The 25,575-nt window shown below is 47.1% G+C and overlaps 2 protein-coding genes across 6 annotated transcripts in view; one reads left to right on the top strand and one right to left on the bottom strand.

The window, feature by feature from the left end:
• Positions 1–70: 70 nt before the first annotated feature.
• Positions 71–22,023, top strand: HENMT1 (HEN methyltransferase 1). 4 transcript variants are annotated; one of them, XM_075617001.1, is made up of 7 exons: positions 71–195; positions 6,459–6,574; positions 11,929–12,041; positions 14,007–14,141; positions 15,433–15,615; positions 18,283–18,460; positions 20,559–22,023. In XM_075617001.1, the coding sequence occupies exons 2-7, from the start codon at positions 6,488–6,490 to the stop codon at positions 20,979–20,981; spliced, it is 1,119 nt and encodes a 372-aa protein (XP_075473116.1). In that variant the 5' UTR covers positions 71–195; positions 6,459–6,487; the 3' UTR covers positions 20,982–22,023. The 4 variants fall into 4 exon arrangements, with proteins under 4 accessions (XP_075473116.1, XP_075473118.1, XP_075473119.1 ...); XM_075617003.1 differs by lacking the exon at positions 71–195 and adding an exon at positions 1,774–1,962; XM_075617004.1 differs by lacking the exon at positions 71–195 and adding an exon at positions 2,487–2,586.
• Positions 22,024–23,318: 1,295 nt separating this feature from the next.
• LOC142503968 (coagulation factor XIII B chain-like) overlaps positions 23,319–25,575 on the bottom strand; it is a 51,039-nt gene continuing 48,782 nt past the window's right edge. For both annotated transcript variants that reach the window (XM_075616996.1, XM_075616995.1), the window contains one exon: positions 23,319–23,622. In XM_075616996.1, coding sequence (XP_075473111.1) covers positions 23,408–23,622 — 215 coding nt within the window. In that variant the 3' untranslated portion in view covers positions 23,319–23,407. The remainder of the gene's footprint in view (positions 23,623–25,575) is intronic.

The raw sequence follows: 25,575 nt of genomic DNA, 5'->3' as shown, positions 1-25,575 counted from the left end.
GCGTGCGGAGGAGGCGGAAGAGGAGGAGGCTGGGCCGGGCGGCCAATCATCGCGCGTGTTTCAGGTAACCAATCGGGTGACCTTGTCCCTCTGAGCCAATCGGGTGAGTCGCTCCGCGGTTTGAATATTTTTTTTGTTTTCCCTTTTTTTGAAGACAAAAAGTTTTATTGACAATGTCTGCGGACAATGAACAGAGTGAGTAGTGTACACACACGCACACTATAATAGTGTAGTGTGATTGCATCACACACACACACACACACACACACACACACACACACACACACACACACACACACACACACACACACACACACACACACACACACACACACACACACACACACACACACACACTGTCTCATCCCACTCCTTACACACACACACACACACACAATATTATGTACAGCTCTACACTATATATACGCAGTATAATATTATATATGTATATACACACACTACAAATCCATATAATATAATTATAAATGTGCACATACACATATATAGTATATACACACACACGCCTTCTTAACTTCCTCTCTGGGCTTCCCATCGAGTTCCGGATCCCCTACAAAGTTCTCCTCCTTACCTTCACGGCTCTCCTCTCATCTGCTCCTCCCTACATATTCGCTCTGATCTCTGTCTCATATATCTCTCTTGCTGGTCTCCTGCGCTCTGCCCATAACTGTCTCCTCTCCAGCCCTTTCACCTCTACTGCTTGCTCTCACCTTAAAACCCCACTGCTCCTTACCTCACAGTCAGTATACGCCAAGCACGGACTACACCGTGGGCGCTCTATAAATAAAGATATGCATATATACACACACATTCACTACATTCACATAGACCATACAAATATAATAATAATATTATATATATATATTTAACGCGCGCAGCTGCTGTAACCTCAAAACCCCCACCCACCACATCATATACTGTATAGTGTCAAAAAGAGCGCTACAATAATTGTGACCTCATATAAAACAAAGACAGAGAGTCCCAGTGCTACATCTAACGTGACATATTATATAGTTAGAATCCAGGACAGGAAGGGAGCAGGATCGTCAGGAACACCCAGAAAAAAACATACAATAACAAATCATAGTGTAGTACTTAAGGACAATTATGGGTCAGATTTCAGGAAAAACTTGGCTCTTACGGATCGCCTACTTACAAGAAGCAGGATAAAAAACAGCGTTTTTGTATGTAAAGTTGAATAATATATTCCTCCGCCTAAGATAGCAGCATACAGCAGTCACTGATGGTTGTAAACTGGATAGTGTAATCGCCGGGGCTTTCGCTCTCACAGAACAGCAACCGCATTCATACAGAGAAAGAGGGAAACATAGTGTGTACCAGGTAACACTAAAAATTTTATAAAAGAAGCATAGAAATGTGTACTCACAATGCAACGTGTGAGCACATTCACATAAAGGTTTCTTTGAATATCAGGCAGCTACACGAACGGCTTGGCAGTTGGAAATGTCCTCCACTCCACTCAGAAATCCCCTCCTCGAGGGTGCCCCCTCGTCCGGATAGATGGCGTCTGACGTCACTTCCTGGCCTCGGAGTGACGCCTTCCGGTGAGGACGGGAAGATCAGGGGGTATGGGAGACTCGCCGAGCCGCAGCAGCAGTGCCTCTGGGGTTGGAGCAGGCTATCAGACCATCAGGTTATGATGCAGCTGTACTCTGTCTCCTTCCTTAGCTTGGCTCAACGCGTTTCACTGCATCCGCAGCTTCCTCAGGCGAGTCTCCCATACCCCCTGATCTTCCCGTCCTCACCGGAAGGCGTCACTCCGAGGCCAGGAAGTGACGTCAGACGCCATCTATCCGGACGAGGGGGCACCCTCGAGGAGGGGATTTCTGAGTGGAGTGGAGGACATTTCCAACTGCCAAGCCGTTCGTGTAGCTGCCTGATATTCAAAGAAACCTTTATGTGAATGTGCTCACACGTTGCATTGTGAGTACACATTTCTATGCTTCTTTTATAAAATTTTTAGTGTTACCTGGTACACACTATGTTTCCCTCTTTCTCTGTATGAATGCGGTTGCTGTTCTGTGAGAGCGAAAGCCCCGGCGATTACACTATCCAGTTTACAACCATCAGTGACTGCTGTATGCTGCTATCTTAGGCGGAGGAATATATTATTCAACTTTACATACAAAAACGCTGTTTTTTATCCTGCTTCTTGTAAGTAGGCGATCCGTAAGAGCCAAGTTTTTCCTGAAATCTGACCCATAATTGTCCTTAAGTACTACACTATGATTTGTTATTGTATGTTTTTTTCTGGGTGTTCCTGACGATCCTGCTCCCTTCCTGTCCTGGATTCAAACGTTTTGTGAGGGAATCAGTGTATATTCCCTGGAAGGTTGAGAGTTTCTTTCAGTTACACAATATATTATTTAATATTATTTTAATATTATTTAAATATCACTATCACTGTGTTTTAGCGCCACACTGAATCACTGGGTTTCATATTATATAGTTAAACACTTATTTGTATAATCAAGGGTCATTTAGTTCAATTCTTTGGCCAGGAGCTGTGTGCGTTTATTAATTTCAGTTGGTAAAAAAAACATGGAGGTTAGTGACCCCTCATCCCTGTTTCAAAGCTCACTCATCCCACCTTTTTAATGGCCGTTCTTGCTAAGCACCTGTGCGGGACCAGTCTATTAACCACAGCTCTCCCTCAATTAGGCTAGGTCCCCAGTGTCCACAACGGCGTGTGGGGCGCAGACAAGGTACGGCCTCTATGGGGCGGCCCCAGTAGCTGCCTGCGTGCCCCGGAACAATACGTGATGTGCGACCACATTTAGTAAAGACAAGGATTGTGTCTTTGCTAGTGGCGACAGAGCGCTGGCCACGTCACGGCGGTGGTTCAGCCAATGAGGGCGAACCAGCCACGTGTTGTCATATCCGCACCCCCGCCTCCCCGTCACGCACTGCCTGGAGTCCACCAGGTCGCGCTGGTGCCGGGAACGAGCGCATCCAGACACCCTGTCCTGCTCACTGAGGCCGCAGCCTTAGGCCTCGTCCAAGGTGGTGCTGAGCGGGTGCGGGCGCTCACGCTGTACACGTTGCGACAATGCACGTAGCCTGCGTGAGCGGGCGGGCGCGCCTGCTCGGCGCTCAGCCACTTGCCGAGCAAGCAAAATTGATTTAGCTGCTCTCAAGCGCGTCACGTGAGCGTTTCGCCCAATGAGGGCAAACCAGCTCCGTGACGTCAGGGCCGCGCCCCCAAACGCGCTCGGACCTAGCCAGCCAGAAAAGCACGGCCGAGCAGGGCGCAGCACTGGAGCGCCAGCGCGCCTGTTTCCACCCGGGTCGAGGCCCTAGGCTGAGCTCAAACCGGATGCGATGTGACACGTGCGTGCACTTGTTCGCCACTCTTGCGCTTTGGTGGGTGGGAGTTTTCAAACTGAGAACGACGCCCGGCGGCGAAGTACAGTGTTATCGCCGCGGCACTTGAAGGTGACCACTGAAGTTTTAATTTCAAGCGGCAGCCGCGTCACAAGTACTTCGCCAGCCAATCACAAACACACACTTTGTTTCTTTTTTTCAATTAAATGGCTGATGTGGCCCCGCCTCCAATCGCGTCATTCTGTCTGCTGGGGATGAGCACACATCGCCCGACAGACAGAGGCTCGCAAACACCGACGTGCGGTAGTGTACCAGCCTGTCTGAACTCAGCTCAGGTTCTGTACATTGACCCACCATACCTTTCTGTCTGTGTTCGGAGGATCGCTGGAGTGGTTCCTGAGAGCACATTAGGTAATGTCACATATTTAACCTTTCAAGACCAGGTTGTCGGGGGGGGGGGGGGGTGGGCAGAAATGCAGGTCTTTGTCATTCCATGAAAGCCCCTCCGGCAGAGAAGGGACTAAGAATGAAATCTGCCACATTAGCTGTCACTGGGGGCTGTTAAATCCCGCTGGGCTCTGCACATTGCAATACTTCTCGTGTTCCCAATAAAAAAACATTGTGCAGTATTTTGTGCGTATTGGCGTTCTGCACATTGAACATACAATAAGGGGAAACTCGTACGTAGCCGCACCCCCGAGCCGTTTTGGCCACGGCCCCCCCGTGCCGAAAAAAGTAAGCTGCAGATCGCAGATCGCAGTGCAGTGACTTGCACGCGCCGCCGGCAAGCAAGGGGGCGTGCGGACGCGTGCAGCGGGTCCTTAGCCTTAGAACGGCTGTGGAAGCTTTTTGCAGGTGCAGCAGTGTTAGGACGTACAGATGGGCCATACCGTGACGTGGGTGCAGCAGTGTTAGGACGTACAGATGGGCCATACCGTGACATGGGTGCAGCAGTGTTAGGACGTACAGATGGGCCATACCGTGACAGGGGTGCAGCAGTGTTAGGACGTACAGATGGGCCATACCGTGACAGGGGTGCAGCAGTGTTAGGACGTACAGATGGGCCATACTGTGACATGGGTGCAGCAGTGTTAGGACGTACAGATGGGCCATACCGTGACGTGGGTGCAGCAGTGTTAGGACGTACAGATGGGCCATACTGTGACAGGGGTGCAGCAGTGTTAGGACGTACAGATGGGCCATACTGTGACAGGGGTGCAGCAGTGTTAGGACGTACAGATGGGCCATACCGTGACGTGTGCAGCAGTGTTAGGACGTACAGATGGGCCATACCGTGACGTGGGTGCAGCAGTGTTAGGACGTACAGATGGGCCATACTGTGACAGGGGTGCAGCAGTGTTAGGACGTATAGATGGGCCATACTGTGACGTGGGTGCAGCAGTGTTAGGACGTACAGATGGGCCATACTGTGACATGGGTGCAGCAGTGTTAGGACGTACAGATGGGCCATACCGTGACGTGGGTGCAGCAGTGTTAGGACGTACAGATGGGCCATACCGTGACGTGGGTGCAGCAGTGTTAGGACGTACAGATGGGCCATACCGTGACATGGGTGCAGCAGTGTTAGGACGTACAGATGGGCCATACCGTGACATGGGTGTTGGCTTAAATACGTTGCTCTTTCTTTGCCTTCCCAGAGCTGCAGTTTGAGGGGTCATTATGGTGATCCTATTTAACACAGAGTGAAACACTTCTACTGAACCACTTCGTGCTGGTGTCTGATCTATGGTTTTTAGCGTGTTCTTTACATGTGATGCTGAGGTTTATGTCACCAAATCCAAGGGCAAAGAGATAACTGCATCAGTTATGGGTCAATGCAAATTAATGAGAGTTAACCTTAAACAGAGTTTGATGAATTGGAGTGTTCGATATATATCTCATTATAATATTGTTCTGTCTCCTTTTATAACCCCTCCCCTAACTGTTCCTATAACTGCTCCCTATAACCCTCCACCTAACTGCTCCCTAAAACTCCTCCCCTAACTGCTACTATAACCGCCCTCTATAACCCCTCCCCTAACTGCTCCCTATAACTCCTACCCTAACTGCTCCTATAATTCATCCCCTAACTTCCCTATAACTCCTCCCCTAACACCTCCTATAACCGCTCTCTATAACTCCTCCCCTAACTGCTCCCTATAATAACCTCTCCCTATAACTCCTCCCCTAACTGCTCCTATAACCTCTCCCTATAACTCCTCCCCTAACACCTCCTATAACCGCTCTCTATAACTCCTCCCCTAACTGCTCCTATAACCACTCCCTATAACTCCTCCCCTAACTGCTCCCTATAATAACCTCTCCCTATAACTCCTCCCCTAACTGCTCCTATAACCTCTCCCTATAACTCCTCCCCTAACTGCTCCCTATAACTCCTCCTATAACCTCTCCCTATAACTCCTCCCCTAACTGCTCCTATAACCTCTCCCTATAACTCCTCCCCTAACACCTCCTATAACCGCTCTCTATAACTCCTCCCCTAACTGCTCCTATAACCACTCCCTATAACTCCTCCACTAACTGCTCCCTATAATAACCTCTCCCTATAACTCCTCCCCTAACTGCTCCTATAACCTCTCCCTATAACTCCTCCCCTAACTGCTCCTATAACCGCTCCCTATAACTCCTCCTATAACCTCTCCCTATAACTCCTCACCTAACGGCTCCTATAACCTCTCCCTATAACTCCTCACCTAACGGCTCCTATAACCTCTCCCTATAACTCCTCCCCTAACTGCTCCTATAACCACTCCCTATAGCTCCTCCCCTAACTGCTCCTATAACTCCTCCCCTAACTGCTCCTATAACCTCTCCCTATAACTCCTCCCCTAACTGCTCCTATAACCTCCCCCTATAGCTCCTCCCCTAACTGCTCCTATAACCGCTCCCTATAACTCCTCCCCTAACTGCTCCTATAACCGCTCCCTATAACTCCTCCCCTAACTGCTCCTATAACTCCTCCCCTAACTGCTCCTATAACTGATCCTATAACTGATCCTATGATCGCTCTCCTGCCAGCCAGTAAGGAAATGGGGTCAGAGGGTCGGTAGTAATATTTCGGACTCTCCCTGTAGTACTGAAGACCCCTTCGTATGAATAAAACATGGAGCCGGTTACGTTCCGGCCTCCCCTGTACAAACAGCGCTACCAGTTCGTGAAGTCCTTGGTGGAAACGCACAAGCTGAAGAAGGTCAGTTTGTGTTGGTTTATTTCCGCGGGGCACAGAAAAGGGTTTTCACCTGCGATGGATATTTCTATTCATATTCTGGTAACAATACGGGGTATATTTGGGAAATTTGCTAATATTTTCTGTCATTTTGTTCCATTTTTCCCCTTTCTTCCCATTTTTGAATATGAGATAATTTTCCGAATTCTTCCCAGTTATGTTTTCTAATTTTCTTTATTTTTTCACGAATTTTCCATTTTCTTTCCGTTTCCCCCCTCCGACTATTCTATCATTTTCAATTTATTATGTTGTTTTTTCCACCCAAATATTCTCTTTTAAATGCTTAAATTTTTTTCAAATTGTCACGTGTCTGATCTCTCCAGCACGTAGTTCTGGCAGCTTATGAACCCCCAAATATTCTGATTCAAGTAACTGCCCCCAAAATACGTTAAAAACATTGTCCCTGCGTTTCTGCATAATTTCTCGCTCCCAGGAGATCTTGTTATATACAGGTTTCTGTGCTGGTATTGTATTGCTTAATAAACTATACCAGGGGTGGCCAACCAGTCTTCAATGGCCACCAGTAGGTCAGGTTTTCAGGATATCCCTGCTTCAGCGCAGATGGCTCAATTACTGGTCAGTCAAAGTCACGATACATATTATAGGGGTGTTACTGAGACACGATACACATTATAAGGGTGTTACTGAGACATATTATAGGGGTGTTACTGAGACACGATGCATATTATAGGGGTGTTACTGAGGCACGATATATATTATAGGGGTGTTACTGAGGCACGATACACATTATAGGGGTGTTACTGAGACACGATGCATATTATAGGGGTTTTACTGAGGCACGATACATATTATAGGGGTGTTACTGAGGCACGATACATATTATAGGGGTGTTACTGAGACACGATGCATATTATAGGGGTGTTACTGAGGCACGATACATATTATAGGGGTGTTACTGAGACACGATGCATATTATAGGGGTGTTACTGAGACACGATGCATATTATAGGGGTGTTACTGAGGCACAAGACATATTATAGGGGTGTTACTGAGACACGATGCATATTATAGGGGTGTTACTGAGACACGATACATATTATAGGGGTGTTACTGAGACACGATAAATATTATAGGGGTTTTACTGAGGCACGATGCATATTATAGGGGTGTTACTGAGACACGATACATATTATAGGGGTGTTACTGAGGCACGATACATATTATAGGGGTGTTACTGAGACACGATACATATTATAGGGGTGTTACTGAGACACGATACATATTATAGGGGTGTTACTGAGGCACGATACATATTATAGGGGTGTTACTGAGGCACGATACATATTATAGGGGTGTTACTGAGACACGATACATATTATAGGGGTGTTACTGAGGCACGATACATATTATAGGGGTGTTACTGAGGCACGATACATATTATAGGGGTGTTACTGAGACACGATACATATTATAGGGGTGTTACTGAGACACGATACATATTATAGGGGTGTTACTGAGGCACGATACATATTATAGGGGTGTTACTGAGACACGATACATATTATAGGGGTGTTACTGAGGAACAATACATATTATAGGGGTGTTACTGAGACACGATACATATTATAGGGGTGTTACTGAGGCACGATACATATTATAGGGGTGTTACTGAGGCACGATGCATATTATAGGGGTGTTACTGAGACACGATACATATTATAGGGGTGTTACTGAGGCACGATACACATTATAGGGGTGTTACTGAGACACGATACATATTATAGGGGTGTTACTGAGACACGATACATATTATAGGGGTGTTACTGAGGCACGATACACATTATAGGGGTGTTACTGAGACACGATACATATTATAGGGGTGCTACTGAGACACGATACATATTATAGGGGTGTTACTGAGACACGATGCATATTATAGGGGTGTTACTGAGACACGATGCATATTATAGGGGTGTTACTGAGGCACGAGACATATTATAGGGGTGTTACTGAGACACGATGCATATTATAGGGGTGTTACTGAGGCACGATACATATTATAGGGGTGTTACTGAGACACGAGACATATTATAGGGGTGTTACTGAGGCACGATACATATTATAGGGGTGTTACTGAGGCACGATACACATTATAGGGGTGTTACTGCGACACGATGCATATTATAGGGGTTTTACTGAGGCACGATACATATTATAGGGGTGTTACTGAGGCACGATACATATTATAGGGGTGTTACTGAGACACGATGCATATTATAGGGGTGTTACTGAGGCACGATACATATTATAGGGGTGTTACTGAGACACGATGCATATTATAGGGGTGTTACTGAGACACGATGCATATTATAGGGGTGTTACTGAGGCACAAGACATATTATAGGGGTGTTACTGAGACACGATGCATATTATAGGGGTGTTACTGAGACACGATACATATTATAGGGGTGTTACTGAGACACGATAAATATTATAGGGGTTTTACTGAGGCACGATGCATATTATAGGGGTGTTACTGAGACACGATACATATTATAGGGGTGTTACTGAGGCACGATACATATTATAGGGGTGTTACTGAGACACGATACATATTATAGGGGTGTTACTGAGACACGATACATATTATAGGGGTGTTACTGAGGCACGATACATATTATAGGGGTGTTACTGAGGCACGATACATATTATAGGGGTGTTACTGAGACACGATACATATTATAGGGGTGTTACTGAGGCACGATACATATTATAGGGGTGTTACTGAGGCACGATACATATTATAGGGGTGTTACTGAGACACGATACATATTATAGGGGTGTTACTGAGACACGATACATATTATAGGGGTGTTACTGAGGCACGATACATATTATAGGGGTGTTACTGAGACACGATACATATTATAGGGGTGTTACTGAGGAACGATACATATTATAGGGGTGTTACTGAGACACGATACATATTATAGGGGTGTTACTGAGGCACGATACATATTATAGGGGTGTTACTGAGGCACGATGCATATTATAGGGGTGTTACTGAGACACGATACATATTATAGGGGTGTTACTGAGGCACGATACACATTATAGGGGTGTTACTGAGACACGATACATATTATAGGGGTGTTACTGAGACACGATACATATTATAGGGGTGTTACTGAGGCACGATACACATTATAGGGGTGTTACTGAGACACGATACATATTATAGGGGTGCTACTGAGACACGATACATATTATAGGGGTGTTACTGAGACACGATGCATATTATAGGGGTGTTACTGAGACACGATGCATATTATAGGGGTGTTACTGAGGCACGAGACATATTATAGGGGTGTTACTGAGACACGATGCATATTATAGGGGTGTTACTGAGGCACGATACATATTATAGGGGTGTTACTGAGACACGAGACATATTATAGGGGTGTTACTGAGGCACGATACATATTATAGGGGTGTTACTGAGGCACGATACATATTATAGGGGTGTTACTGAGACACGATACATATTATAGGGGTGTTACTGAGACACGATACATATTATAGGGGTGTTACTGAGACACGATACACATTATAGGGGTGTTACTGAGACACGATGCATATTATAGGGGTGTTACTGAGGCACCATGCATATTATAGGGGTGTTACTGAAACAGGATGCATATTATAGGGGTGTTACTGAAACATGATGCATATTATAGGGGTGTTACTGAAACAGGATACATATTATAGGGGTGTTACTGAGGCACGATACATATTATAGGGGTGTTACTGAATCAGGATGCATATTATAGGGGTGTTACTGAGACATGATACATATTATAGGAGTGTTACTGAGACACGATACATATTATAGGGGTGTTACTGAAACAGGATGCATATTATAGGGGTGTTACTGAAACAGGATGCATATTATAGGGGTGTTACTGAGGCACGATACATATTATAGGGGTGTTACTGAGACACAATACATATTATAGGGGTGTTACTGAAACAGGATGCATATTATAGGGGTGTTACTGAAACAGGATGCATATTATAGGGGTGTTACTGAGGCACGATACATATTATAGGGGTGTTACTGAGACACGATACATATTATAGGGGTGTTACTGAGGCACGATGCATATTATAGGGGTGTTACTGAGGCACGATACACATTATAGGGGTGTTACTGAGACACGATACATATTATAGGGGTGTTACTGAAACAGGATGCATATTATAGGGGTGTTAGTGAAACAGGATACATATTATAGGGGTGTTACTGAGACACGATGCATATTATAGGGGTGTTACTGAGACACGATACATATTATAGGGGTGTTACTGAGGCACGATACATATTATAGGGGTGTTACTGAGACACGATGCATATTATAGGGGTGTTACTGAGGCACGATGCATATTATAGGGGTGTTACTGAGACACGATGCATATTATAGGGGTGTTACTGAAACAGGATGCATATTATAGGGGTGTTACTGAGGCACGATGCATATTATAGGGGTGTTACTGAGGCACGATACACATTATAGGGGTGTTACTGAGACACGATACATATTATAGGGGTGTTACTGAAACAGGATGCATATTATAGGGGTGTTACTGAAACAGGATACATATTATAGGGGTGTTACTGAGGCACGATACATATTATAGGGGTGTGACTGAGGCACGATACATATTATAGGGGTGTTACTGAGACACGATGCATATTATAGGGGTGTTACTGAGGCACGATACATATTATAGGGGTGTTACTGAGACACAATACATATTATAGGGGTGTTACTGAGAGAGGATACATATTATAGGGGTGTTACTGAGGCACGATACATATTATAGGGGTGTTACTGAGGCACGATACATATTATAGGGGTGTTACTAAGACACGATACATATTATAGGGGTGTTACTGAGGCACGATACATATTATAGGGGTGTTACTGAGACACGATACATGGGTAATGGGTGTTACTGAGACACGATACATATTATAGGGGTGTTACTGAGACACGATACACATTATAGGGGTGTTACTGAGACACAATACATATTATAGGGGTGTTACTGAGGCACGATACATATTATAGGGGTGTTACTGAGACACGATGCATATTATAGGGGTGTTACTGAGACACGATGCATATTATAGGGGTGTTACTGAGACACGATACACATTATAGGGGTGTTACTGAGACACAATACATATTATAGGGGTGTTACTGAGGCACGATACAGGGGTAATGGGTTTTACGGGGTGTGACGATGGTGCGTGAGGTTCTGGAGGTGCTGACTTGTGGGCCGTTGCCATGCAGGTCGCTGACGTGGGCTGTGCTGAGTGCTCGCTGCTGCAGGTGCTGAAGTTTTGTGGCTGCGTGGAGCTTCTCGTGGGCTTGGACATTGACGAACGAGCGCTGCGAGAGAAGATGTAAGCGCGCCTGTTTGAACGTGCAAACCCTGTGCGCGCCGGAGAGGTCGGCCTATCACCCGGAAACGCTCAGGAGGGGTTTTACCATCTTTATCTAATGTTTTTTGGCGATAAGACTGTTTGTCAGGGCTCGTCCTTTTTGTTCTGTTCTTTGTAAAGTAACGATGAAGCCGCCTTTAGGCCGTGATTATACCAAAACCCGCCAAAACAAAGAGTACACAGCCCCGCAAAGTGTTTATACCGATGACGACGACCGCGCCGTGTCCTACTGCAGTGCGGGCGGCAGTTGAAGAGATTTGCACGTTTGTTTTCTGGTTTCGACGGGCGCGTCACGTGACGCAGCCGTCCAATCAAAATAAAGATGTCAGACATGTCTCCCCTGCAGTTGCGCGCACAGAAGAATGTGCGTGTGCACATGTCGCTTTGCGACGTCGCAAGTATGATGTCACAGATGCACGCATGCGCATTGCAGTGCATCTGTATAATGCGTCCAGGGTGGCGCTGAGCTGGTGCGGGCGCTCACGCTGGCCTCGATGAGACACGTGTGTGGCCTGCGTGATCGCCCCCCCCTGCGCGTGCCCGTGTCCTCGGCGCTCAGATTCAAGAGTTTCAAAAATTTGAATCTGCAGCTCCGATTTCAGATCACATGACCAAATTTACCCAATCGGAGGACAGCAAGGCAAAACGAGCATTGGGAGTTTGCATTGTATTGCATTGGTTGCTGTGCTATGACAGGGAGGGGGGGGCACGAAAACTGGGGGGGACACACGAAACAGGGGGGGACACACGAAACGGGGGGGGACACGAGACGGAAAACGGAGAGATGTGAACGGGAGGGGGGAACAGAGTGGTGGTGTGGTGGTGGTGGGGGTAAAACGAAGTGGTGGTGGTGGGGGGGGCAAACGGAGGGGTGGGGGGGCAAACTGATGGGATGGGGGAGAGGGGAGGGATGAGGGAGAGACGTGGGAAGGGGGGATAGGGGAGAGGAGGGAAGGGGGAGAGAGAGGAGGGAAGGGGGTGTCTTTAGGTGTGTAGGTCCCCCTCAGACTTGATCTTTAGGTTCCTAGAAGACTGTGTTGATGGACAGTCGCTGTCCTTGCAGTGACCCAGGAAAGGACGACAATCGCAGATAGGAGTAATATATATGCACTTTATTATAAGACAAACATAAGGATACATACACTTACATGAATAGAAAAACACCCTGATGTGAGGAGCTCACACTTGTCCATGTGAGTATAGTTGTTACTTTCTATCAGCTTTCATCCCCAGCATTACCCCAATCAGTTTTCTATATTTGATCTATTTTATCATTTATGGTTATTATATTCATGTTATATCACTGACTGAGTGTTTTATATATACATTCGGATGGTTTTCTGCGCTCACCACTACTATACCTCTAGAGAAAGAGAAGCAGCTGATCTGGTGGAATTCCGTGTGCCCAGAGAAAAGAGAAACACGCTCATTTTTAACAAGACACAAATAAGTAAAACAGTTACCGTGAGGGGGATTCAGTCTTTCCAAGGAGTCGATGACACCGACAAGGTGCTTACAATGTATTTTTTTTTTACTACGTGGGATCGAACCGGTAATTCAGGAGATGGCAGATAAAAGAAAGTTCAGAGAAGGCCTGCAGTGCGATTGTTACACAGAGCTGGCCATTATCCCCTCCCAGAATCCTCTGCTGCTCTGCTGCCCAAGTGACATCACTAGACTGGATTGATAGCGTCGTGGAATTCTCTTTCCGCCATGTTTTTCTATCCCGGTCAGCAAGGACATTTTAGAGGGGCTTAGAAAAATCCGAGAACATTTTAAAAGGATGTGGACATCGGAAGGGCCTGCGTGGACAGGATTGTCTGATTAAGTGGACTGGCCACTGACTCTACTTACACCCCAGGTGCTTATAATAATTATGACCACGGTAGTAATATGACACGCTTGTGTTTGTCCGTTTGGTTTTAGGCATACCCTGTCCCCTCTCCCAGCCAATTACCTGCAGCCAGACAAGAGGTCACTAACCGTATGTCTATATCAGGGCTCCGTGACCGAGAAGGATCCGGCCCTACTTGGCTTTGAGTTGATAACCTGCATTGAGCTGTAAGTGTTACCCAGAATCCCGCAGTCATGGGGATGTCGCGTCCAGTGCTCTCTGCAGGAACCTGGCAGGAAAACGAGGACTCCGCTTTATATTGCGTCGCCAATGGCGTCACGATCACAGCACCCACACTTCTCCTAACTGCCCATCCGTACTTACTCACTCACGCTTCTCCAACTGCCACTCCACATCTTAGCCACCCACGATTCTCCTAACTGCCCGTCCGCACTTACTCACCCACTCTTCTCCTGACTGACTATCTCCATCTTACTCACCCACGCTTCTCCTAACTGCCCAACCGCACTTACTCACCCACGCTTCTCCTAAATGCCCAACCGCACTTACTCACCCACGCTTCTCCTAACTGCCCAACCGCACTTACTCACCCACGCTTCTCCTAACTGCCCAACCGCACTTACTCACCAACGCTTCTCCTAACTGCCCATCCGTACTTACTCACTCACGCTTCTCCAACTGCCACACCACATCTTAGCCACCCACGATTCTCCTAACTGCCCGTCCGCACTTACTCACCCACTCTTCTCCTGACTGACTATCTCCATCTTACTCACCCACGCTTCTCCTAACTGCCCAACCGCACTTACTCACCCACGCTTCTCCTAAATGCCCAACCGCACTTACTCACCCACGCTTCTCCTAACTGCCCAACCGCACTTACTCACCCACGCTTCTCCTAACTGCCCAACCGCACTTACTCACCCCCGCTTCTCCTAACTGCCCATCCGCACTTACTCACCCACGCTTCTCCTAACTGCCCATCCGCACTTACTCACCCACACTTCTCCTAACTGCCCATCCACACTTACTCACCCACGCTTCTCCTAACTGCCCAACCGCACTTACTCACCCACGCTTCTCCTAACTGCCCATCCGCACTTACTCACCCACACTTCTCCTAACTGCCCACCCGCACTTACTCACCCACGCTTCTCCTAACTGCCCATCCACATCTTACTCACCCACGCTTCTCCTAACTGCCCATCCACGTCTTACTCACCCACGCTTCTCCTAACTGCCCAACCGCACTTACTCACCCACGTTTCTCCTTACTGCCCAACCACACTTACTCACCCACGCTTCTCTTGACTGCCCATCCGCACTTACCCACGCTTGTCCTAACTGCCCATCTGCACTTACTCACCCATGCTTCTCCTAACTGCCCATCTGCACTTACTCACCCACGCTTCTCCTAACTGCCCATCTGCACTTACTCACCCACGCTTCTCCTAACTGCCCTTCCGCATCTTACTCACCTACGCTTCTCCCCTGCAGAGTCGAACACCTGGAAGAGGCCCAGCTGAAGACCTTCCCAGATACTGTTTTGGGATTCATGGCACCGGGAATGGTGGTGATCAGCACCCCGAATGTGGAGTTTAACCCCCTGCTCCCCGGCTGCACATCCTTCCGACACCACGATCACAAGTTTGAGTGGAGCAGGGAGCAGTTTCAGAGCTGGTGAGACTCCAAAAACACAGCCAGCCACCATCGGTTACGGGTTAGCTTAGTCGAGGGGTAGCCAACTCCAGTCTTCAAGGGCCACCACCACGTCAGGCTTTAAGGATATCCCTGATTTAGTACAGTTGGCTCAATCAGTGGCTCACTCTGTTTCCCCCCCCCTCACTCACTTCGTTTTCTCCCCCCCTCACTCACTCTGTTTTCTGCCCCCACCCACTCTCTCCGTTTTCTCCCCCCCTCACTCCGTTTTCTCCCCCCCACACTCAATCTGTTTCCCCTACAACCACTCCCTCTGTTTCCCCCCCACCACTCACTCCGTTCCCCCCCCACTCATTCCATTTCCCCCCAATCAGTATTCTTCCCCTCCACTCAGTCCATTTTCTCCCCCCCCTCACTCACTCCATTTTCTCCCCGCCCACACTCCGTGTTCTCCCCCTCCTTCACTCCATATTCTCCCCCCTACTCACTCTGTTTTCTGCCCCCCCTCACTCCATTTTCTGCCCCCCCCACTCACTCTGTTTTCTCCCCTCACTCACTGTTTTCTCCCCCACTCACTCTGTTTTCTCCCCCCACTCACTCCGTTTTCTCCCCCCACTCAGTTTCCCCCCCACTTCCTCTGTTTTCTCCCCTTCTTACTCTGTTTTCTCCCTCCCACTCACTCTATTTCTCCCTCACTCCGTTTTCTCCCATCCCCACTCACTCCGTTTTCTCCTATCCCCACTCACTCCGTTTTCTCCCCTCCCCACTCACTCCGTTTTCTCCCCTCCCCACTCACTCCGTTTTCTCCTCCCACCCCACTCACTCCGTTTTCTACCCCCAACCACCCAGTTTTCTCCCCCCCCACTCACTCCGTTTTCTCCTCCCCCCACTCACTCCGTTTCCCCTTCCCCCCCACTCACTCTGTTCCCCCCTCCCACTCACTCCATTTTCTTCCTGCCTCACTCACTCCGTTTCCTTCCCTCACTCACTCCGTTTCCTTCCCTCACTCCGTTCCCCCCCCCCCACACTCACTCCATTTTCTTCCCCCCCCTTGGCACATCTCACATCAGACACACACAGCACCGAAGCAGGCACAAACACACCCCCTCCCTTAGTAGCCACGTCCCCTCCCTTAGCAGCCACGCCCCCACGCCCCTGCTGTAAGAGATTTGCTGGACATTAGAATGTCCATAATTTGGGAGGTGAGTCACACTGGAAGCTCAAAATAGTTGCGTTGACCTACAAATCTGCAGCAGAATGTCCCGTGAAAGTTGTGTTGTGCTACGTGGTGCCGTTTCTGAGATTTCGATGCTTCTGACATACAAACAAACGGAAAACGGAATCCAATTTAGAATTATAGTATAGATGTATGAAGCCAGGAAACTTTAGGGGTTTTATACCTTTTATAGGGCCTGCCATTTGGGTTCTTACAGTGTGCACAGCTTTAAAAAACCTCATAGATCTCTTCTTCAACTGTTCTGTGTCTACACGTAACGAAACATATATACAATGTTTCATTAATCTCTGCTGTGATAACACTGTGGGACCTGGTTATGTGCCAGCTGATAGTCACCCCACATTCCCCCGGTTGTTATTCTTGGTAAGTAATTAAGGATGTCTTCTATATAAAATCATCTAAGTGAACAGACCCACAAATCTCCGTGACGTCACGTAAGGTCAATAACGTAACGTCTTCTCCCAGAAAATCGTGGCGGTAATTATAACGGCCGTTAGTGATAATGACATGCAAATGATATGCAAATGAGGCATTATCATAACACAGCATATCCACGAAAGCCTGTTAAGGTTAACGCGAGGACTTAGCGTGTCGTTAGTTAGGACATACCTAAGCCTGGTGTTACTCACATCCAGGCGCTGACATAGGGTATTTACAGGGTCTGGATTGGGGTAACCCCACAGTGAGGTGATATAACTAACATAGCGTTATTTCCCTCTCTCACCGTGAGATAAACCCCTATTTCCGGGTCTGGATGGGGGTAACCCCACGTGAGGTGATATAACTAACATAGCGTTATTTTCCTCTCTCTCTCACCGTGAGATAAACCCCTATTTCCGGCTCGGGACGGGAGTAACCCCACAGTGAGGTGATATAACTAACATAGCGTTATTTCCCTCTCTCTCACCGTGAGATAAACCCCTATTTCCGGCTCGGGACGGGAGTAACACTAAGACACACTCACCGTCACGTTACTGGGAGATAACACCACATGATGCTACAATAACGTGACGGTAACCCCATGCTAATGACATGTAGAACGGACGCTGCTCTGCATATAATTAGTTTTGTGGATACACGGTAACCTCAGGGAACATCACGCCCGCTCCTTTTTTAGATAACGTGATACGTTGTAAGTCCAGATTTAACGGACCTTAGTCGATCTGGGCCTGAATGGAAGATGATTAGCGTCTGATAAAATAAGAATTTCAGCTTTCACGCCTTTCACTTTATTTGGTCCTTTATAACGCTGACAGTATATGATGCGCTATACATATAATTTTGGGGGGAAACAGCTCTAAAGAGCTTGCAATGAGCTAAAGGGATGTTTTCCGAAGTCACAAGTGGAGGTAACAATGGGATTCAATCACCAATACATTAACACGAAGCTAGTCCTTCGGAAACCGCTCCTGTTTCGTTAGGTGACACTCTGTTGTGTATTGTGATTTCAGGGCTACAGACATTGCGGGGCGTTACAATTACACCGTGGAGTTTAGCGGCGTTGGGGGAGTGCCGGCAGGAGCCAAAGAAGTTGGTTTCTGCACCCAAATAGGGGTGTTCACCCGAAACTACAGAGAGAGTGAAGAATCGATAAAAAGGAAAATGGAAGCAAAACGCGTTTACAAAACTGTGAGCACCGTTAAATGGTTCATATCGCGGTTAACACGGCAAACCCACTGAGGGCAAAGTGACCTACAGTAATATACCACGAAGAGGGTGCTAGGCGTGGGAAGGGCGAGCAGTGAAATAGGAAAGCGTAATCGAAAAGTTAATTCCCGTGTACATCATAGTGAGCGAAAAGTACCGTTACGGTCGCAGCTCATCCCAAACCGGCCTCTCGGGGGAAATAGCAGAAATCCTTTTTTACCCACCATAGCTTTTTTTTAATGTCTGGTTATACCCACATACCAGCTTCACATTGCAGAGCCAACAGCCAACCACACATGGATGTGACCCAAAAGGTGGAAACTGCTGTCTGTGAGTAGGTTACTGGCTTTGCACTTCTGTAACCCAGGCTGTGCTGAAAAGCTGTGTAATGCGGCAGACATATCTTATAGGGGGGCCATGTTACAATGGATGAAGAGTAAAAGTGACACTGTGAGTGCTCATTTGCATGTCATTACCCAGAATCCCTGGCTGCAGTGGAAGCATTGTATGCTAAGAGATAATGGGGACGGGCAGGCTGCAGACCTGTCTGAGACATGTGAACGTGCTCACAGTGTGAGATTATTTATTCTCAGAGAAAAGATGCGCTACTATACAAGTGAATGGATTGAAGGGTTTTATTTAGCATTTTTTACCCTGGGGCTTGTACATTATTATATTATTTTTCTCCTTTCACTGCAGCGATCTGTAATATGATTAATGGGTTACATCTTGTACACCGGCAGTACAGGATATATTTGAAAAGCAAACGCACATCCCATGTGTGTCATGTAAGTCAGAGTATTTCAATGGTTCTGTCCCATGGAGCCGGCCCAAAAAACATTTGAACAATGTCATTTGCTTCCTTAACCTAATCAAAAAAGCAAATATTTGGCTTGTTTGGCTCTGATAATGAATTACAAGTTGAATTCCTTGGGGGTCTCTGAATGGGGAAGTGTTTGTCAATCCACTGGTTTCTTTCCCCTTATCCCCCCCCCCCCCCCGCCTGTCCTGATCAGAGAACCAATAAAGATAAGGGGAGGGGGAGAGAGGGGCTTTGCCTGCTCAAACTCTTGTTGGACTCAGAGACGTCAGATAAAATGAGCAGCCGGAGGAAATCGAACTCCCTCCCAAGTCTCAGCTCATCAGTGTTTACAAAACAACTTAACAAATTGTTGAAAAATACTTTTAGGTTTCAGATTTTGGTAAACAAAAAGGCATCAATCACCCAGATGTGACCCCCCTTAACCATGTCACTGCCATTATATAAATTAGTACACTTTGCCCCTAGGAGGGACTGACCCCTTAAACATGTCACTGACATTAGTACACTTTGCCCCTAGGAGGGACTGACCCCTTAACCATGTCACTGCCATTATATAAATTAGTACACTTTGCCCCTAGGAGGGACTGACCCCTTAAACATGTCACTGACATTAGTACACTTTGCCCCTAGGAGGGACTGACCCCTTAAGCATGTCACTGCCATTAGTACACTTTGCTCCTAGGAAAGACTGACATCTTAACCATGTCACTGCCATTAGTACACTTTGCCCCTAGGAGGGACTGACCCCTTAACCATGTCACTGCCATTAGTACACTTTGCTCCTAGGAAAGACTGACATCTTAAACATGTCACTGACATTGGGGCTGATGGAGCGGCTCAGTGACTGACTCTGGCACTGAGTGGGAAGCTAGGGAACCTGGTTCAATTCCCGGTGTCAGCTCCGTGTGACCTTTGGCAAGTCACTTTATCTCCCTGTGCCTCAGGCACCAAAAACATAGATTGTAAGCTCTACGGGGCAGGGACTGTGCCTGCAAAATGTCTCTGTAAAGCGCTACGTAAAAACTAGCAGCGCTATACAAGAACAAACAATTATTATTAGTACAGTTTGCTCTTAATAGGGACTGTCCACAAATACATGTCACTGGCATTAGTACACTTTAGCCCTAGGCAGGACTGACATTTCAGAGTTAGCTGCATACTTATTAAATCCGAGCATGAAAATGTACACAATAGAAGATGCTGGAAATGAAATGCGATTGCTGCTTCATGTAAGCTAACCGCTTATCTTTCACAAAGGTTTTCCATGTGGTGTATCCAAGTCTTCAGGAGGAGAAGTATTTCCAGCGGGCAGTGATTAACGAGGCTCTGTACTACGCTCACTGCATGAAGATAAAGCTCATGCGAAACCTGTGCTCGGAAGATGTGGAACCAGAGAGTCACCTTCCAGAGACTGAGCAGAAACCCAACGCAACATGGAGCGGCTTCTCCAAACCGTACACTCCCCCACAAACCGAGGGGGATACAACCATAGAACCCTTTATACAAGGAGACAACATTTACATACCACTGCAAAGACTGTTCTCCATCCCGTCCGTGATGGAGCTCTGCGGAAGTGTCGATGTTCTGAGAAAGATGGTCACCGGAAAAGCAGAACTGAGCAGTGACGGGTCTGCAGTGATATTCCCAGTCGATTTGGAAAATGACTCAGAGTTTTCATGAGACTCGTTCTTCTAGCGTTTCAGCCCCACATAGCCTAGACCAGGGGTCTCCAACTCCAAGTCTCAGGAACGCCCTACAGGTCGGGTTTTAAGGATATCCCGGCTTCAGGACGGGGGGCTCAGTCAGTGACTCGGTCAGTTTGACTGATCCTCCTGTGCCGATCCTGGAATATCCTTAAGATCCGACCTGTTGGGCGTTCTTGGGAGCTGGAGTTGGGAACCACTGGTCTAGAAGAAAAAACATGTATTTTTTGTGTACAACTGCATATCCTTCCACTTTTCCTCCTGCTCACGTACCTCGCTGGGAAAACATCCGTAGTTTTCTATTATGGGGAAATATGGACGTTAAAAGTTTTCTGCAGGGTATTAAAGATGGCCGCCCTTATGATTTTTTTATACTACTTAGACACAGATCCACAAAAGGGTGCTAAAGTTTCGCGCTGTTTTGTGGGTCTGGGCTTAGTACCTCAGTCCTGATCGCTGCAGCTTGGATACTCCACGTTCCGTCCCCCGTTAGATCTGGGCTCCATGCTTCAGAAAAGCCGCGGGCTGAACGTTCTGTGATATTTGGTATTTAGCTTTGCACCAACTTATGTTCAATTATGAAAGAATTACTAAAAGTTAGAGAAGACGTATTGCTGAGATCTTCATTTTTGGCAACTTCAGTGTATATAAATATTTGGTAGACGCAGGGCTTTTTTTGGTGACGGTGCACGCCAGGTACAGAGTACCGGCACCTTTTTCTCTTACCTTCTCCTGCTCCTCTTCTCTGGCATCTTCTTGTACGGCGCGTCACCATGACAAACCGGCGCAATGTCACACGGCGCCGCATTGTTGTGACACCACAACGTCACGACACCGCAACTCAGATGAGGAACAGGAGGAGGTAAAGCTCTGAGTATACATATATACACACACATACACACACTGTTTCACATAGGGCCACGGTTAACTAATGAAACTATGACATGCTTAATAGTTTTAGGGCAGTATTGTTTGTTGCATTCTTTAGTTTCTTTTAAATAAAGACATTACAAAGCGTTTTCCAGACCATTTCCACGTGAATGTATATTTTATGGTGTTATCAAATTCAACAAAACAATACATACAGGGAATGGAAATTATATTGTTAAAGTAAAAATAGAAAAATAACTGCGAAAGTCATGGTTTATATATTGATAATTGAAGTTAGAATGACGACAGTATGTTGAATACACAATTAGCACAAGGAGACATTTGGCTTCAGTAGCACGCTATAATACATCTAGCTGCTACCTGGATATAAGTGATTCATTTAGCTCGGGATGAATTTAATTTCTGTCACAAATTCTCTGCTATTTATACCAGGGATTAATTGGAATTTTGGTCTTTGTTACCATTGTTACAATGAAATTCGAGATTTCCTGTCAGAATGTTACTGTTAATCTTTTCAGTGCCCTTATGACGTACCTAGAATGTCCTATGCCCTGGCATGCCAAAGGATCTTATGACGTACCTAGAATGTCCTATGCCCTGGCATGCCAAAGGATCTTATGACGTACCTAGAATGTCCTATGCCCTGGCATGCCAAAGGATCTTATGACGTACCTAGAATGTCCTATGCCCTGGCATGCCAAAGGATCTTATGACGTACCTAGAATGTCCTATGCCCTGGCATGCCAAAGGATCTTATGACGTACCTAGAATGTCCTATGCCCTGGCATGCCAAAGGATCTTATGACGTACCTAGAATGTCCTATGCCCTGGCATGCCAAAGGATCTTATGACGTACCTAGAACGCCTTACGGTCTAGCATGCCAAAGGATCTTATGACGTACCTAGAAAGCCTTACGGTCTAGCATGCCAAAGGCCCTTATGAATTACCAGGTACGTCATGAGAACATGCTATTTTTCTAGGGGCTGCTCACACATGTAGATACGCACACACATTCACGTGTATGTATACATACACATGCTGATGTATATATAATGTACAGTATACACATGGCGATGTATATACTCACATACTGGATACTCATACAGTACATATATGCACATGAATACATATCCATACATGTACTGTATATACACATAGAACGATGGGAGTGCACGCACTCAAACAAACAGGTGATAGTGGGGTACTTAACCGCCGGTGCGCTGGTTCTGGGGTGCTCCTGATGTCCCAAATAGATCCAGTGAAGAAGAAGAATCAGGCGCACGGTCTTAATCATCAATGAAAAGGGGGATTTATTGTGCCAAGGAACCCAACGTTTCGGCAGTAACACTGCCTTTCTCAAGGTGCAGCCTACAGTATTACTGCCGAAACGTTGGGTTCCTTGGCACAATAAATCCCCCTTTTCATTGATGATTAAGACCGTGCGCCTGATTCTTCTTCTTCTTCACTGTATATACACGTACACAGTGTAGATTTCTGCTTTACCTATACCTTCACCTCTGCCTTTGCAGACATGTAGGATAATGCAGCTTCCCATAGCTGCACTGAGACCTAAGTTCGAACATTACAGTCTGTTGGTTTTTACTGTAGCCATTGTTACAGAGGAACTCCACAAACTCTCCATGGAAAAAGTAATCCTTCTCATCAAAGCTCCATCTCAGCTTTATCTCGTTTCTTTGCATTTCTTCCTGGGATAAGACACACGGTTCTAAAAAGAAAAGGCAGATTTAATAGTCTTCTAAGTTGATAACTGCAGATTCGTTGTAGAATGTGATACTTACTAGGGGACAGCCATGAGGGTTCTTTGTACATGAAATGATAGTGTGCAAACCTCATAGGTTTCTTCTTCACGTGCACTGATACCTGTGAACACTATCATTTCAATATGAAGAACTGGGATGGGGGGGGGGTATGAAAGAAAAGGAGGGGTTATATGAAAGAGAAAAGAGGGTGGCGGATGGGAGAGAAAGGAGGGAGAGGAGTGGGAAGATGGAGAGGGTGTGAGAAAGGAGGGAGAGGATGTGAAAGAAAGGAGGGAGGGGGATGTGAGAGAAAGGTGTGAGAGAAGGGTGGGAGGGGGATGTGAGAGAAAGGAGGGAGGGAAGTGAGAGAAAGAAGGTTGAGGGGGATGTGAGAGAAGGGGGAAGGGGATGTGAGAAAGGGAGAGGGCGATGTGAGAGAAAGGAGGGAGGGGGATGTGAGAGAAAGGAGGGAGAGAGCGATGTGAGAGAAAGGAGGGAGAGGGGGGTGTGAGAGAAAAAGGAGGGAGAGAAAAAGGTGGGAGAGGGGGATGTGAGAAAAAGGTGGAAGAGTGGGATGTGAGAGAAAGGAGGTTGAGGGCGATGTGAGAGAAAGGAGGGAGGGGAATGTGAGAGAAAGGAGGGAGAGGGGGTGGGAGAGGGGGATGTGAGAGAAAAAGGTGGGAGAGGGGGATGTGAGAGAAAAAGGTGGGAGAGGGGGATGTGAGAGAAAAAGGTGGGAGAGGGGGATGTGAGAGAAGGGATGGAGATGTAGGTTTAGAAAAGAGGAAGTGGGGATGTTAAAGAAAGGAGAGGAGGAGGTGTGAGAATGGGGAGGGGGACGTGAGTGAGAAAGGATTGGGAGGGGGATATGAGAAAGAAAGGAGGGAGGGAGAGGGAAATGAGAGATAAAGGAGGGAGAGGGAATTGAGAGATAAAGGAGGGAGAGGGATGTGAGGGAGAAAGGAGGGAGGGAAATGTGAGAGAAAGGAGGGAGAAGAAAGAGAGGATGGAGAGGGGGAAGTGAGAGAAAGGAGGGAGAGGGGAATGTGAGAAAGGAGGGAGGGGGATGTGAGAGAGGAGGAAGAGGGGTGTGTGAGAGAAAGGATGGGGAGGAGGTTGTGAAACAGAAAGGAGGGAAGGGGATGTGAGAAAGGGAGAGGGCGATGTGAGAGAAAGGAGGGAGGGGGATGTGAGAGAAAGGAGGGAGAGGGCGATGTGAGAGAGGAGGGAGAGGGGGGTGTGAGAGAAAAAGGTGGGAGAGGGGGATGTGAGAAAAAGGTGGAAGAGTGGGATGTGAGAGAAAGGACGGAGGGAAGTGAGAGAAAGGAGGTTGAGGGCGATGTGAGAGAAAGGAGGGAGGGGAATGTGAGAGAAAGGAGGGAGAGGGGATGTGAGAGAAAGGTGGGAGGGGGATGTGAGAGAAAAAGGTGGGAGAGGGGGATGTGAGAGAAAAAGGTGGGAGAGGGGGATGTGAGAGAAGGGATGGAGATGTAGGCTTAGAAAAGAGGAAGTGGGGGATGTTAGAGAAAGGAGAGGAGGGGGTGTGAGAATGGGGAGGGGGACGTGAGTGAGAAAGGATTGGGACGGGGATATGAGAAAGAAAGGAGGGAGAGGGAAATGAGAGAGAAAGGAGGGAGGGGATGGAGAAAGGAGGGAAAGGGGGATGTGAGAGAAAGGAGGGAGAAGAGAGAGGATGGAGAGGGGGAAGTGAGAGAAAGGAGGGAGAGGGGAATGTGAGAAAGGAGGGAGGGGGATGTGAGAGAGGAGGAAGAGGGGTGTGTGAGAGAAAGGATGGGGAGGGGGATGTGAAACAGAAAGGAGGGAAGGGGATGTGAGAAAGGGAGAGGGCGATGTGAGAGAAAGGAGGGAGAGGGCGATGTGAGAGAAAGGAGGGAGAGGGCGATGTGAGAGAAAATAGG

The sequence above is a fragment of the Ascaphus truei genome, chromosome 10 (assembly GCF_040206685.1).
Source record: "Ascaphus truei isolate aAscTru1 chromosome 10, aAscTru1.hap1, whole genome shotgun sequence".
NCBI classification, from domain to species: domain Eukaryota; kingdom Metazoa; phylum Chordata; class Amphibia; order Anura; family Ascaphidae; genus Ascaphus; species Ascaphus truei.
The sequence above is the reverse complement of the archived record's forward strand: the minus strand, read 5'-3'. Positions and strand labels throughout refer to the sequence as shown.